The sequence below is a fragment of the Alosa pseudoharengus genome, unplaced genomic scaffold (genome assembly GCF_046254945.1).
Source record: "Alosa pseudoharengus isolate Yale_2024_CS ecotype anadromous, Long Island Sound unplaced genomic scaffold, YU_APseudo_1.1 YU_APseudo_1.1_scf_26, whole genome shotgun sequence".
Lineage (NCBI taxonomy): Eukaryota > Metazoa > Chordata > Actinopteri > Clupeiformes > Clupeidae > Alosa > Alosa pseudoharengus.
The window spans coordinates 1,606,467-1,622,707 of NW_027468701.1; the positions used below are offsets into that span (position 1 = coordinate 1,606,467).

Genomic DNA, 16,241 nt, shown 5'->3' on the forward strand with positions numbered 1-16,241 from the left:
TGATTTGCACTCTTGTTAGAGAACGTTTAATGTTAAAATGCACCAACAGCATGTTACATAAAGATGATACTTTTCGAGACCTCTCCATGAAGATCCAACTTGAACTTATGCTAGCCTACTGCATTTAATTAAGAACGCATCTAAGCACGCACGAGAGGGAGAGAAAACGAGTAGGTTCCAGCTGGCTTGTCATTGTTGATGATAATTGATATTTTCTTTTAAATATAAGGAACGTATAAAAGGAAATCGTGAAGGCAACAAATACGAGATTAGAGGAGATTGCGAATTTATCCGGTTCTCACTAGCCTACTGTTATAAACTATGAGATCCAGGTCACTATGACATACTAGCTGCACTCACTGTGATTTGGAAAGTGGACAAGAAGAGTTGTCTTTGCCTTTGTGTAATGGAACTGGTGAATCTTGAAGTATTCTATAATTTATTTACATGAAGCACATGATATGCAGATTGAAACGCATTCCACTCAGCTACTGTAGCTAGGTGGCTACTGGCTACCAGGCTCATAGGCTAATTCACTTTTAATTGCAAACAGAAAATGTCAAGCAAGCGTCATGTCATACATGCTTCTCTTTCCAAAGGAATGAAAGCTGTTTGTCCCAACTTAATATCATGCTTATCATTGTTAATATTGTGCTATACATGTGGCACAAACAATGTTTGAGTTTGTGGACTAGCCATAGGCTGAATGGAGCTGGTAAAAAAAGATCATTATGAGAACGTGTGGACAGTGGCACAATGGGCTTAAAGTGACAGTGCACCATTTACAAATAATATAAACAGCATCAAATGTGTAGTATTTCTTAAGAAATTAATACTTTAAAACAAAATTACTGTCATTATTATCTTTTAAATAATATAAAAGTGTTGACCTTGGCTTCCCTTATGAGTCGCCACTGGCAGACAGCCTAATAATAATATAATACCGATAATAATAATATAATACCGATAATAATATAATAATAATAATAATAATAATAATAATAATAATTGTTTGCAGGCAAATCTGTGGCTTGGCGCAGTGAAATGCCATCAGTCAAATTATTACTCATCCTTACAGTGGGCTCTGCAATTTGGAAAAACAATATATATATTTGCAGCTGTGCTGAGTGTCATGTAGCTATACGTTTTGTACAGATTACTCAGGTATGCACATGTGTATATTACACAGGTATGCGCATGTCGTAAAAGATTGCAAGACAGAAACATTGAACATGTTTTAATCTGTATTTATAAAAAAAATACTGTGGATTAGATGTAAGTGCTAAAATTATGATCGATAGTCTAATAATGGCATTATTAAGTGAAGAGTACCTGATTACTTGTTTAGGACTTGAAAAAGATTGGGACTTGGACTTGGACTCGACTTGGCTTTGATGTGACTTGAACTTGGACTCGACTTGCCCTTCTCTGTATTTACTTGGGACTTGACTTGGACTTGACTGCTAAGACTTGGGACTTACTTGTGACTTGCCAAACAGTGACTTGGTCCCATCTCTGGCCCAGCCTAACAAGCAGATGTTGCAAAAGACATCAAAAGACTCAATTAATCAGAAATAAATAATGTCATCTGCATCGCTTTATTTAACAAACTGCAAGCAACAAGAGGGTTGAGTTCGCTGTGAGGCCAAACCCAAAGCAGAGCCTATCTGTTAAGGCACTCGATAGGCTATATGGTAACGAGCTGTGTGCGCCTGGAAAGACAATAGAAGATGTATTCTGAATAGCACAGCGAAGACGGCTCTGGTCATCCCATACCCTCCCCCCACTTCCTGTAGCCTACCATTATGACTTGTTGCCGTTTTGGGACATTAAGCTTTTTCACGTTAAGCCCCCCTCCCCCGCCCCCTTCTTTCACAAGCAGTGGGGGAGCGCGGGGCACAAAGTAACACTTTTTGGTAGACAAAGGAGGGTTCTCCGCGCTTCTGTCGTTTGGCGACAATCCGGTGCAACCAGGCCAGGACAGATATTTTAGAGAGGAGACGCCGGTGCAGCTCAGATGTCTTCTTAATTTTCTTTATTCTTTAGTAAAAGGTGCAGAACATTATTAAACTTTGACTAACGTTTTGATGTGTCGATGTTTTTGACTAACGAACGTTTAATAATGTTCTGCACCTTATACTAAAGAATAAAGAAAATTAAGAACACATCTGAGCTGCACCGGCGTCTCTCCTTCTCTCTAACACTTTTTGGCTTTGGCTAAATATTTCTAAAATAATTTGAGTTTCACTAGTCACATGTTTTAACAAGGAACACTTGTTATTGAACTAATAACAGACGTGTGTCGAAAATTTACTTTATTTTCCATACGGAGAAATAACATATGCAGAGTCTAACCAAGGTCAATCTTGCCAAAAAAGCCCTCAAACCTGAAAACACATGAGGCAAAAGTGCAAAACATCACAAAACTAACCAAACTAACACGCGCATATTTTTGTATTGCAATCATTGTACAATAGGCCTAGGCCTTTATATGGCTCTGCTCCTGCCTAGATTCGAACTCAGAACTGCCTGAAAGTTGCAGACCTGTTCTGGAAATACGTGCATTAACCCACTCGACCGTAGGACAACGCTATCTGCTTCGAGTAGGCCTATTGGGTAGGACTGTAGCCTACACTGGTTGCTGTGGCACAGTCTTGAGTGACCGAATTCGTTTTCCTTTGTCATATGAATGCTGTCATTTTGTTAACATTACTGTTAAGGAGATGCTGTAGGCAAAGGCTATATTTAACCTCGTTAGTGTAGTAAAACAAATCAGAACTATTCACGAGGTTTCTGGGCAGCATATTTATGTTCTGTTAGCAAGCGAACTTCTCATGACTGCCGACAAAGTAGCCTACTGCCAGCTGACGAAGCTCTCATTTTAAAACATTACTGAGAGACAGGCACTGTACAATCAAGACATCTTGCCACTGAATCCAAAACTATGTTTAACATTATGTACAAAGCTTATAGGCTACAGTGGACTAGCATGTTGCAGAGGCTGCTAAAAACACAGAGAAACGCACTGAAAACTTGGCCAACAGCCCTTGCTGTCGAATGCTCCGTCCGGTTCGACCGTGGAACGCCACAGTGGACTATGCTGCCCCCAAGCGGCTGCAGTTGTACTTACATTTCACCCAGCTGCGTGAATCACCTTGATGGTGAATGAAGTGTCAATTCTTAATTGGGACACACTGTAGTTTGAGTAGTGCTACCAAAATCATAGAAATTAATAAAATTGCAAGACATTTACCTCTTCTATGATCCAAGAATGATTTCATTCGAGTTGTTTTTTTAACATTTATTTTAACTAATGACATAGAAAACATTCCCAATTGCATCCACATATCGTAATGCACTATGCAAAAAGTGATTTACACTCGTAGCTGAACACAGTGATATGCAAGCCTTCCAATCCACTCAGAAATGTAATTAGGCTACTCTCACGTCCTTAATAGTTTAAATCAATATGAAATTACTAGATACTTACTTGGCTATTAGTAATTATGCAGGCCACAGACTATGAATTATTAAAAATATATAAACTTAATATGAATTACAAAATATATGAATGTATTGAAACATATGACATGATGCCATCTCTTTAGGTGACTGTCTTTTTTGGACAGTTCTACGAAAGGTTATACTGCTTTGTGAATTACCTCAGTCAAAGCATTTTCACAAATAAAGTAGGCCTACGGTATTTTCCGGACTATAAGTCGCTCCTGAGTATAAGTCGCATTAGTCAAAAAATGCGTCATGAACAGGAAAAAAACATATATAAGTCGCACCGGACTATAAGTCGCATTTATTTAGAAATGTATTTCACAAAATCCAAAACCAAAAACAGAGACTATGTAACTGGATTATTGAGGTCAATAAAGATTAATGTTAATGAAGACGAAGGAGTGAAGGCAGCCAAGAGGAGGGCAGGAAGGTCATTGCAAAGCAAAAGATTCACTGAAAGAAAATACCATGTGGTACACCAAAATGTATCTAAAATGTGGAGAATACAATGCAATCAAGCATTTTGGGAGATGTGGAGTCACAGGCTGGCAGCAGATTAAATGCTCACAAGAGAGAAAAATATGCAGTTTTAGACTTGACTGAAGCAAGCCAGGCGATAGGCCAGGCCCGACGGTAATTGTAAAGCAATTTACAAAAGATTCACTGAACAAAAATGCTGATATGATACATGAAAATTTTGCTAAAAATGTGGAGAATGCAATGCAATCAAGCATTTTGGGCGATGTGGAGTCACAAGCTGGCAGCAGATTATATGCTCACGATAGAGAAAAAGACGGTTTTAAAAGGACGTTACCGAAGCTGAGGCAAGCCAGGCAATAGGCATATAGGCCCAACGGTAATTGTAAAGCAATTTACAAAAGATTCACTGAACAAAAATGCTGATATGATACATGAAAATTTTGCTAAAAATTTGGAGAATGCAATGCAATCAAGCATTTTGGGCGATGTGGAGTCACAAGCTGGCAGCAGATTAAATGCTCACGATAGAGAAAAAGACGGGTTTAAAAGGACGTGACCGAAGCTGAGGTAGGCATATAGGCCCGACGGTAATTGTAAAGCAATTTACTAAAGATTCACTGAACAAAAATGCTTATATGGTACATGAAAATGTACCTAAAAATGTGGAGAATGCAATGCAATCAAGCATTTTGGACGATGTGGAGAGACAAGCCGGCAGCAGATTAAATGCTCGAGAGAGAAAAATATGCGGTTTTAAAAGGACGTGCAGACCGAAGCTGCAGCAAGCAGGTGATATTTAGAAATTTATTTCACAAAATCCAAGACTAAGAACAGACAGACTATGTAACTGAACACATTGAGGCCAAAAATATTGAGAATTCTACAGGGAATCTTGAAGACGAAGGAGTGAATAGTGGCAAGAGGCAAGCCGAAGGCTGCTGACAAGTGCCCGACGCTATTGTAAAGCAATTTATAAAAGATTCACTGAACAAAAAGGCTGATGTGGTACATGAAATTTTAGCTAAAAATGTGGAGAATGCAATGCAATCAAGCATTTTGGACGATATAGCGTATTGGCACAAGCTGGCAGCAGAACAAATGCTCGACGAGAGAGCGAGAGAAAAAAAGATGCGCATTTAAAACAGGGCCTAAATTATTAGTTTAGTATAAGTATTGAGCATAGCCTACTAATAAAAGTCGCTAAAAACGCTAGCCATTATAATGCGAGAAATTCCCACACATTTTACAGCGCTGTCTGACGTTAATCTAATAATGGAGCGGCCTGAAAGCGGACCAACTCTGACTTCAATTGAACCCCATGCAGAGACACACACACGCGCGCACAGGACCACTTTGGGGGTGCCTCTCTCTCTTTGCTCTCTCTCTCTCTCAGCAGGATTTGTCACCGCTAAAGTCAAATTATTATAGCCTATTACGTGCTTCTACATCAACCGCTATCGACAGGAAAGGAAAACAAACGTTTAGCGATCAGGAACCGCAAACACAGAAGCATGACAGCCTATAATATAACGCGAGAGAACATGGATGTGTTCTCCATTTGAGGAACGTTATAATCGATTGCGGACGTGAACAGACAGCTACAGACACGGAGCGCATAGGCCTACTTTCACTTTCTGTGCGTATTCACGTGAAAGATAATTAGTAGCAAAACAGCGATCAAATATAACATGGTAGTGAGTTTTGTTTTCAAATGTTTTCATGCATGTCCAGATAACGGGTGAGGAATGTTTAGGGGACAGACTATCGTGAATCCTGAATTTATGGCTGGGCACAGCACCTTTATTTGGACCATGGCTTGTAGCCTTCGAGTCAGCTATAGGCCTTCATTTCTTGCGTTTAACTGTGAGACATAGGCCTATACTTTTCGTTTGGAGCAGCATACCGGTAGGCTATCAATGGCATTGGGTCACTATTAAGTTTCATGTATGAAAGAGTGTCGGGATGTCCATCCGCTTATTGTGAGATAAGGCATCCGCTTTCATTCATTCATTCATTCATGGAACGTGTGCTGTGCTGCAAGGGAAACCTTATTCCGTATAGCCAAAGAGGTCTAAGATAGCCTAAATTTAGTTATTTTTTAAATTATGCATGATTTACTTTTTATAAAATTCGTAGGCTGATGCCTGGCAGCAACAATTGTGTTTAAATGTAGGTTAACCTGGGGCTGCGTGCTACTGGTAGCTTGAGAGCAATGTGTTGGAGACTCATGGTGTAGGACAATGACTTTGTTGGCAACAATATTAAACCAACCAACAATATAAATTATTAAGAAGAGCTATTTTATGAGTTAAATTGAAACAAAATTATACTGGCTTTTATTTGTCTGAATCTGATGCCCAGCTATAAATAGAATCCCGGCAGTAATTTGAGGATTTAAGTATGCACGTGTGTTTCACGACTTGTGCCTTTGAGAGCGCTCTCTCAAGGCTGTAGACGATAATGTTTCATGTAGGGTTCATGTCAGTTAATATAAATTAACATTTAAAAACATGTTCAATTATATAATTTTTTTCATATATAAGTCGCACCTGACTATAAGTCGCAGGACCAGCCAAACTATGAAAAAAAGTGCGACTTATAGTCCGGAAAACACGGTACTTTGATTTTCTGTAATCCTTACTGTTTACCTTTGATTATCCTTTTTTAATAAGCATCAAGATTATCAGTGTGATATCATGAAACTTTCACTTGAGCACATGAAAGTTTGACGTGAGCACATGAAACTAAACTTTAGATTTTTTTTTTCATGTCCCCTTGGGGGCTCTGTAATTTTCACTTCCTCCCGCAATTTCTCCACAACAAACAGCTAAAAACACCGCAACTTCCATCCAGGCATTTTAGGTCGCAACAGTCTCAAAAAACCTTGTGAAATCCTGGAGGGACTGATTTTCTACCTATCCCTTACTGCCACTGGGGAAAAAAAAAAAATCCCTACCGACCCATGGCCTCAACTGACAACCAACAGGAACCAAACCTTTTTTTTTATGCCTAGAGTAATTCAGTTACTAACTCACTTACTTTTTGGAACAAGTAGTGAGTAACTATAACTAATTACTTTTTTAAAGTAACTTTCCCAACACTGGGTGGGATGGTACGGTAACTGCATTACTACCGCAGTCACATGACGCCTACACAGCTCGTCACAGTAATCACCGCAAAAAAAAATAAAAAAATCTGTGAAACATTTGTTGCCGCCTGCAAATATTGCCACCTGCAGAGGTCTTAAGACGGGTGGGCAAACTGCGGCCCGCGGGTCGGATCCGGCCCACCAAGCACTTTCATCCGGCCCGCCGAGCATTTAATTTGGTTATCAGGTTGCTTGCTATTTTTTTCCTGCGATAGAAACGACGTTGGTTAGCTTTACTGCAAATTGCTTTTCACTCTCCTTAGAGAACGTTTACAATGTCAATGTCAAAACATAATGTTAAATAAAGATGATGGGCCTAATCTTAGTTATCTCCTTTGCAGCAGATCTAACCTGAACGTTATGCTACTCCATTTGATTGGGACCGCGTCTGCGATCACGAGAGGGAGAGAGAGCCGCAGGTTCCAGCTGTCATTGTTGAGAATTGATATCTCCTTCTTATAAGAAACTTTTAAAAGGAAATCATTAAGGCAACAGTAGTTCCCACTACTGACAATATATAAACTGTTAGAGGGCACAGCCATAGGTACACTAGCTCATTGAGAACTAAACGTGAATTATTCTTTAAGGTGCCATGCGTAAGAATTAGGGTAAAAATATCCAAAAAAATTAGCTACACTCATCAAAAGAATGAGAAGAAATAAGGGCGATGATGTCATTAAAAAAATGACAAGGTATAGTGCTGTAGAGATAGCAACCTGAATTAGCATGCTAAATTACTAGCCACAGCCCGACAGGTGTATACTCATTGATTCAAGTACGCCCACAAGCCATGCGAGTTATTCGTGCATTGCAGTTTGGCTGGCGGTTATGTTGCCCGCATACCGCCTCCCATGGCCGAAACTGGTATTATGACACCCGCCGGCCCATTTTCAAAACCCAATATGGCCCTTCAGCCAAAAAGTTTGCCCACCCCTGTCTTAAGATGACATGAACAATTCCGGGTTGAAAGCATATCAGAATCTCAGAAATAATCACGTTATGCAGTCAGTATAAGACGTCTGCAGGCGGCTACATGAAGTCGAATCCCCCTATTTAGTACATGGACCAAATGAGATGTTGGTACCACTCAAGGTGGCATCATACAAAAATGTTAACTGCAGACATGTATCTTTTCAAAAAGTATAAGCAACCTTTGCCACCTTGAGTGGTACCGACATCTCATCTGGCCCATGGACTAATTGGCCTGCACATGCGTGCACGTAGTGTGTAATGTTGTGATGTGTAATGTGATGAACCATCTTATGACATTGTTTCATCAAAAGAGGACCTTTCGCATTTGTGTTGGGGAACGCAATGCTCCAACATTCCATTTGTTTATTATGTGATAATAGGGGAGAACTGGCACAATCATAACACTTTTTATTCTCTCTGTTCAAACTCGATTTACACAAAGACGTAAGAATTTTAAATTTAAAAAATTAAATTGTAAATTTAGCCAGAAAGGAGTCATACATGTTTACTCCATGAAAGTTGAAACAAAATTAAAAAATATGTTCTAGTTTGTTAATAATTTAAAGTGTAATTCCAGCGAAAATTGACCCAAGGGTGTTTTTCTGCATTAAAACACATCAAATAAGCCGTGGAGACAGTAATTTCCGTTGATCAATCACTACAGAGCTTGGCCTGGTATATGCTATAGCCCCAAATCGCAAACAGTGGAGTATCTATGGGCACTTGGGCAGTAAGCTGTTAAGACTGTTAAGAACACTTACCAACTCCCTACCAGCACCGCAGTCACGCTATGCGGAGAAATTCTTTGGTCACCTCTATTAACGATTTGCGGCTCCCATTGACATCCATTCAACACATATAAACTATTGGGGAGCTGTAAATTGTTAATAGAGGTGACCAAAGAATTTCTCCGGATAGCGCGACTGCCGTAAGTGTTCTTAACAGTCTTCTGTAATAAACACTGCATTCGCTAACTAGGTTGTTGGTGTTTCCTTTTATGTGTAGAGACTCTAAGCAAGCTACTGACGAGGTTTGGTGCTGTTTTGAACAATATTACTAGTTAAAAAAAATGCTACAGGCCTCTCAAGTGTCACGCATTGAGCGTGACAGTCACTCATTTCGGTCTTTTGTCACGCACTCCCGCCACACATTGTATTTCTCACGCAGAAAAACTATTTATAATATTTAATATGCCGTAGCGCCCAAAATGTCTCTGGCCGCGCCGCTCTCACTATGGAACCAGCAAGAATCAAGCACGTCTCCCCTGGAGTTCTTAGTCGAGCCTGCCACTTATCAGCCGATCAAAAGAAACTGGAGGTCTCGCAAAAGAAACTTGAGATCTCGTAAAACAAACTCAATATCTCGCAAAAGAAAGTCAAGATCTCGCAAAAGAAACTCGAGATCTCGCAAAACAAACTCAAGATCTCGCAAACCTAGTCAGTGTTTGTCCCAAGTACATACCTTTTCTCAGTTTTTTTTTTTTTACTTTCGTTTTTTTTTTTTTTCACGTCACCTCACGGGCTCCGTATAAGAGTCTTGGAAAACACTTTTCCATTTCCATCAGGTGTCAAGAGTTCAGTGTCAGTCAACAAAATGAGCCCTGCATGAGTTACCTAATCGAAATTGACAAGCAGCTGTAACTAAGCATGCTAAACTCGACATCCAGTATTCTAACGTTAGCTTTGAGATACGGCTTGATTGCATAACTTAACTTAGTGCATTGAGGAGACTAAACTATGTTGTGATAAGACCTTAGTAGAGTTAACTTGAATGCAGCAGTTTTTAACATATTAGTGCAGAATGGTCACGATGCTAAGCGGATTTAATAGCAATTTAGCCCGCCTGCTTCTATGTGACAACAGCAATCCTTCAACAGTCTTAATGTTTTGTTAAATGCACATGCAAAAGAGGGGCAGCGCTGCAGTGGGTTCGTTATGAGAGAGAGCGGGGCGGGGCAAGGAAAGGCTGCGCAGTTAAAAAGCGCAGCTCAATGAAAGAATTTGATCTTATCCTTAATTTAATGGGGCAGCCGTGGCCTACTTTTGGGGCAGCCGTGGCCTACTGGTTAGCGCTTCGGACTTGTAACCGCAGGGTTGCCGGTTCGAACCCCGACCAGTAGGCACGGCTGAAGTGCCCTTGAGCAAGGCACCTAACAGGGGCGCCGAGCGCCGCTGTTGTAGCAGGCAGCTCACTGCAGCTGAGTGTGTTTCACTAATTCACAGATTGGGATAAATGCAGACACCAAATTTCCCTCACGGGATCAAAAGAGTATATACTATACTTATACTTTTTGCACATCATCTACTTAGGAGGGCATTGCTCCTATATACTTTGACCAATAATCAAATGCCTGATCTCTTTGGAAAGCTGAGACATTGTAGTTTTTGGAAAACAATTAGAATTGTGTGATGTACTGACACAGAATTACAGAGGCTAGAATATTGTTTTCTTTTTCTACCGGATAACAAGCATCTCTGAACTGACCACATTTCAACCCTCTAGGTCTTGACTTGATATGACTTAGAAACACAACTGAGCCCTAGCATCAGGTCTTGTGAAGCTGTGTGCAAAAGTAGATCAATATAGAATGACAATATGAGTACTTTAGACCATTATTTGCCAAGGTATGCTCATGTGTTTTGTAAAATGCCCTATAGAAACTCCCCATAGGACTGGGTTATCTAAAATGCATACTGACAATCAGATGCTTACTGTATGAACCCCTTAGAAGCATAATCTTGGCCTCAAATTAAAGGTAACACTCTGAAGTTTCATGCTTGCATTTGGTGTACTTCAGGGGTTCTGATATGGAATGACTACACTAAATATGAAATAATTACAAAAAAGTAAATCTTTACAATTTCTATTTCAATTCAATTGGTGTTAATAAGATGGATTATACATCTGCACAACTAATATTGGATCAACTGGTTACCGACACATCTGAAGGCAATTTTCGCTGGAATTGCACTTTAACTTAAGAGCGACATGTAGGCCTAGGCTACCTTTGTTACAACCTCAGTGAGTTGCATAGTTTTAAAAACAAACGTTAAGGGTTGTTTTAAGGACATGTTTGTGCATGCCCATAGCCAGCCACTCTGAAACAGTCAAAGGCGATTCAAAACTAGTTAGATAGTCGAGACAGGACCCATCGTCCACCACTCTAGTTCATCCAAAACAAACCAGAAAAGGGACTGGAATGATCTTTTACCAACTAGATTACCAATATCATATTATAGTCAACACATAAGAAAATTCAATTGACATGTTTTCAATGATTGGTGCCTTGGCCAGCATTTTGAAAATTCATGATGGATGTAAATCGTAAAAACGTAAATCAGGTTTCTCGGCCAAATATAATAATAATAATAATAATAATAATAATAATAATATTAATAATAATAATAATCTCTATTTATATAGCACTTTTCAAAACAAAGTTACAAAGTGCTGTACAATATCAACATAAATGAAAATGCAAATAAGACATAATAATTTAACAATCAAATAATATATACTAATTCAATTAGAACTTAACATAAATTTGAAAAAGGAAAATAAACTTACACTGAAATAAAACTTACTGAAATAAAACTTGACACTGAAATAAAACTTAGGATACTGAAATAAAACTAAAATAAAACTTGCGTATACAAGGAATTTGGTTTCTGCATTTATTCCATCCGTGAATTAGTGAACACACAGAGCACACAGTGAACACACAGTGAGGTGAAGCACACACTAACCCAGAGCAGTGAGCTGCCTTGCTATAGCGGCGCTCAGGGAGCAGTAAGGGGTTAGGTGCCTTACTCGAGCATTTCAGCCGTTCCTACTGGTCGGGAATCGAACCGGCAACCCTCCGGTTACAAGCCCGAGCCCTAACCAGTAGGCCACGACTGCCCACTGGATCAATTTCTAATTTTTTGGACTCTTTGGCTATACGTTGTGTACCAAATTTTTTCACAAAGTGCACATTTCTTGTGAAATTTCAGCAAAGCCACTCCAGTTATTGGAACTACTTTGTGGTTGCTTTAATGAATTACTGAAAATGTCATTGTTCATATATTGTTTCTTTTAGACTATGATGCATGGAGAGTTTGCCTTCGTCTCCGTGACAATGGCCTGCTGGCGAAGCCCACTCATGGTGACATCATCAGACTGGCCCCACCCCTCACCATCAAAGAGGATGAGATCAGGGAGTGCGTTGAGATCATCCAGAGGGCAATCCTGTCCTTCTGAACCAGGGTCTGCATGTTCAGCCCAACACTTAAAGGCTTCTTTTGTAAAAGAGCTGAACTTAGATGCAAGTTCTCCTAGGATGGTACTTTAAGCGTTTGCTCTATGAAATATTGAAATTAGCTGTTACCTGCATAGTTGCAACCATTTTTAGCATTGTTACATGGAGACGAACTTGTGATTAGCAGAACAGGTCAAATTAACATTTAGTACACCTTGAAATGGTCAGGTAAAAAGGGATGTGCTCTCAAACAATATTCATTATTGTATTTAAATACCAGAGAATAAAGTTGTCGACAATGGTACATTGGCTCAAGAAAAGCAAAGAGAAAAGGGAATGACATCAAAGCAAATTGTTTTTTAATCAAATGTTTTAGACGTTTTACAAATTTTATTATGATGAAAAGTGTAAACTCCTTTTTTAACAGTGAAACCACTGTTTCACTTTTAAAAGTGGAAAAAGAGGCCACATATGGATATTTGTATTGAAAGGCTATAGGGGACATATACCCACTTTTAAGGATGTCTTTGCAATTCCTTGACCCTTGTTCTTGAATCAACACTTACCTCTCATCTTCATGAAGTTTCACTGAGTAATGAGACTACTATTTGCATTTACAGAAAAAAAAAACAGGTCCTTTATAATGTAATTATTTGTATTCCATCTATTAAGTGTTGTCATGTTTTCCTTTGTGGGTCATACACTGTGTTTGAGAGGGAATATAAGAGAAGAGAAGATACGTGTGTAAGCTGTTCTAAAAGTATTCATGACTTTTATTTAATTGCAGAATATTTATTTCCTCTGTGCAAATTGTACACAGGAATTTATGTGCTGTTACATTTGCATAGGTTTCAGTGGTATCAAATTACATGATTTGTTTTTATTTATAATTGGTGAAAATATTTTTGGTTTCTGGATTGTTTGAAATACCATGCCAGTTGCATTTGTTTTCCCATGGGAACTTTATAGCCTTGACACTTATAAATAAATGGAATTGAATTTAGCTAAATTCAAATAAATTGTGTTTGTTAGTTAAATTGGTTAGATTAGGGTGTGCAATGGCAAGAAAAAGAACCCTTTGGAACTACTCTAGAAGTTATAAACTTGTGTTAGCATATGGCTTGATCTTCGTCTGAATGACAACAATGGAAAAAGCAACATAATCTTTTGTCACTGATGTAACAGAAATTATTGTATTGACTTTGTCCAGACACATTCTCAATGTCAGTTGGAAAAACAAAGTGAAACCCAAGGCTAATGGCTGGAATAAATGCTCATTTGAATCAGAAGTTGCCACCTGCAATTCAAACAATGAAATAGGATTGGACATGTAAATGAGGTAGAGAAAAAGCCAGAGCATAGAAAGTGGATAACCCTACATAGTCCATGGGCCCAGAACAACAACAAATAAAAAATCCATGACTTACTATAGTCCCTGACAAAAGTCTTGTCACCCCTTTAGAATTTTAGTTTTTTAAGCAAAATACAGACACTTTTGGAGTTTTGTTGAGGAAACAAAAAAACAGGACAATTTCAATAGCTCAACACAAATGAAACAACAATTGGTTTCCCCAAATTCAACACAAAATATGACCAAAATGCTGCAGGAAGTGTAATACTGTCAAACTGACGTGGTCAAAAGTATTGTCACTTCACAAAAAAGTGTCTTTTGCACTAATAAAAGCACATTTTCATTGTTAAAATCCAGTGCAGGTTATGGGTAGTCAGACGTCAGCTGTGAAAGCATTCCTGAGAAATATCAGTCCATTTCTAATGGACAATAGACTCAACTTTACATTTCTATTGATTTCTATGGATAGTATGATGTTTTCTCCAAGCTGAATGGGCATAAGTCACAACTTGTTGTAACAGAGGTAAATATCGTAGCAAATAACCTATGGTGATAACACAGCTTTAAAAAGCAACACTAAAGAACTTTCCCTGTGTCGCACGCACGCTATTTGTTTATCCAGCACCGGCTTTGCAAATAACTATGTCCACAGACAAGGTAGAATATTTTGCATGACTTATAAAAGTATGATGTATTGCGACATCAGATGCCAGTCAAATTTGTAGTTTCTTATGTCTCATTCCATCGAACTACAGATCCGCTACCCGATCTGGCAAACTTACATAGTGCGGTTATAGCCGATAGAGGGCCACGAAGCGAATGCAGAATTGCCATTCACCCTGTTACGAGTTGATGAACCACTGAAACGATTTTGGAAACATTATTTTAAGGTACAAAAAACTCGTTGGTGTTGCTTTAAAACATTTATTTCACTCTTGCTGGAGTGAACGCAGAATGGGCTGTTGCGCAAACAAATGAATTAGGGTGATCTGCATCTCCGTTCACCAAAACCTATGGTTTTGCTTACCCATTCGCACAATAAATAATTTCTGAAACGTTCTCTACAACTACAGAGACAACGAAATGCAGTTTGTGTCTAACCAGAAGTGCAAAAAAGCAGAAAAAGTGCAATGTGATCTACAAAGTAGGTGGTGCATAGACAGGACAAAAGATATAGTGCAGTAAAGACGTATGTTTTCAGAAGGTGGTTTAGAGTAATATAAATTAAATATAAGTACAGTGGGCAGTGCTTCGACTTGGCCAGCTTCACTCGCGGTCCGCGCGTGGGATCACGCGGTATCACGCGACTTTAATTTGTATTTTTCCAGTAAGACGCTGCAACAACTCAAACAACCGGTAGATGGCTCAAGTGAGCAGGGTGTCTCGTAAAAAGAAATGGAGCCTGGAAAACCCTACACAGACTTCATTACAAACTTTAGCAGACTGGTTTAGAAATAATTTAATAGCCAGAAATATGCCTTCCCTGCCCTAATAAAGAAATATTTGGTGAATCCCGTTTGCAGCCGTAGAAGAAACGCAGGACAAATTAAACATTCTGGTTTTCTCCGAGTGCAACGATGATAGACAGACATCATTTGGACAAAATATAGAGCATATTAACCTCCGTTGCTCAGCCAAATGCCTTCCTGTTACGTCTGTTATCACGGAGTTACAGACGATAAACGATTTTTGATGGTCACAGTTTACTTCATTAGCGTTTTTTTTTTTTTTGATTATTAAAGAGTGTTTTTCATTTAAAGGTTTGACTTCGTGCTTATTCAGTAGAGCATTTAGTGCTCTACCCAATCCCAGACGTTCACATTTTTTGTTTGTAATGGATGCAACCGCGAGATAGGCTATGCGTTTGACGGCAATGAGTTGTTAACAGACATGAACCAAGACATTATAGCCCAGCAGCAATATAGGGACTGTTCGTTATTTATTGAAGGGGCCACCGGAGGAATTTTGAGTGCTTCAGTCAAAAGTTGCATGATCCTCTCTTGCCTGCTAGAAATTGTTCAATGACGCTCCGACAGAATTGTTCAAAAAGACATGACCCTCCCCTGCCAATTGTCGCTGTCTTCCGCCCGCGCCACAGCCACACACTGTGATAACGTTCTTAAATCAATCTTCCCCGTGAGCTTGCATGCTACTTCCTTTTCAAATGTGTTGCGCCTGTTTGCACAATTTCACAAATAATCATATGTGATTAATAATATGACATAATCCCTGTGCACGGGGACCGAAACAATGCATGCCAACTTTTTCCGTGTTTATCACGTATTTGAACTTTCCCCCGCTGTCTTGCCGTTTTAATGTTTTCCCGTAGAATATCCCATATTTTAATACTCTCATAACAGCCCTGCCATCGGGCCTGTCTCTGTGTTGCCCTGTTGCTACCCCTTGCCCTTCCAACGAAACAGATGTCTTCAAATCATCGTTTTCCTTGCTTTTAACGGCGTGATTGTCGTGAGAGCACGATTCATTGGCGCTTGCATGTTCGGCCTTTGGTCTACGTGTGCACCTGAGGCTACTCAGCTACAAGA

The 16,241-nt window shown here is 39.3% G+C and overlaps 1 protein-coding gene across 5 annotated transcripts in view; it reads left to right on the forward strand.

Moving 5' to 3' along the window:
• Positions 1 to 13,633, forward strand: part of LOC143099263 (ornithine aminotransferase, mitochondrial) — a 132,306-nt gene extending 118,673 nt beyond the window's left edge. For all 5 annotated transcript variants that reach the window (XM_076262357.1, XM_076262359.1, XM_076262358.1 and 2 more), the window contains one exon: positions 12,186 to 13,633. In XM_076262357.1, coding sequence (XP_076118472.1) covers positions 12,186 to 12,346 — 161 coding nt within the window. In that variant the 3' untranslated portion in view covers positions 12,347 to 13,633. The remainder of the gene's footprint in view (positions 1 to 12,185) is intronic.
• Positions 13,634 to 16,241: the final 2,608 nt, after the last annotated feature.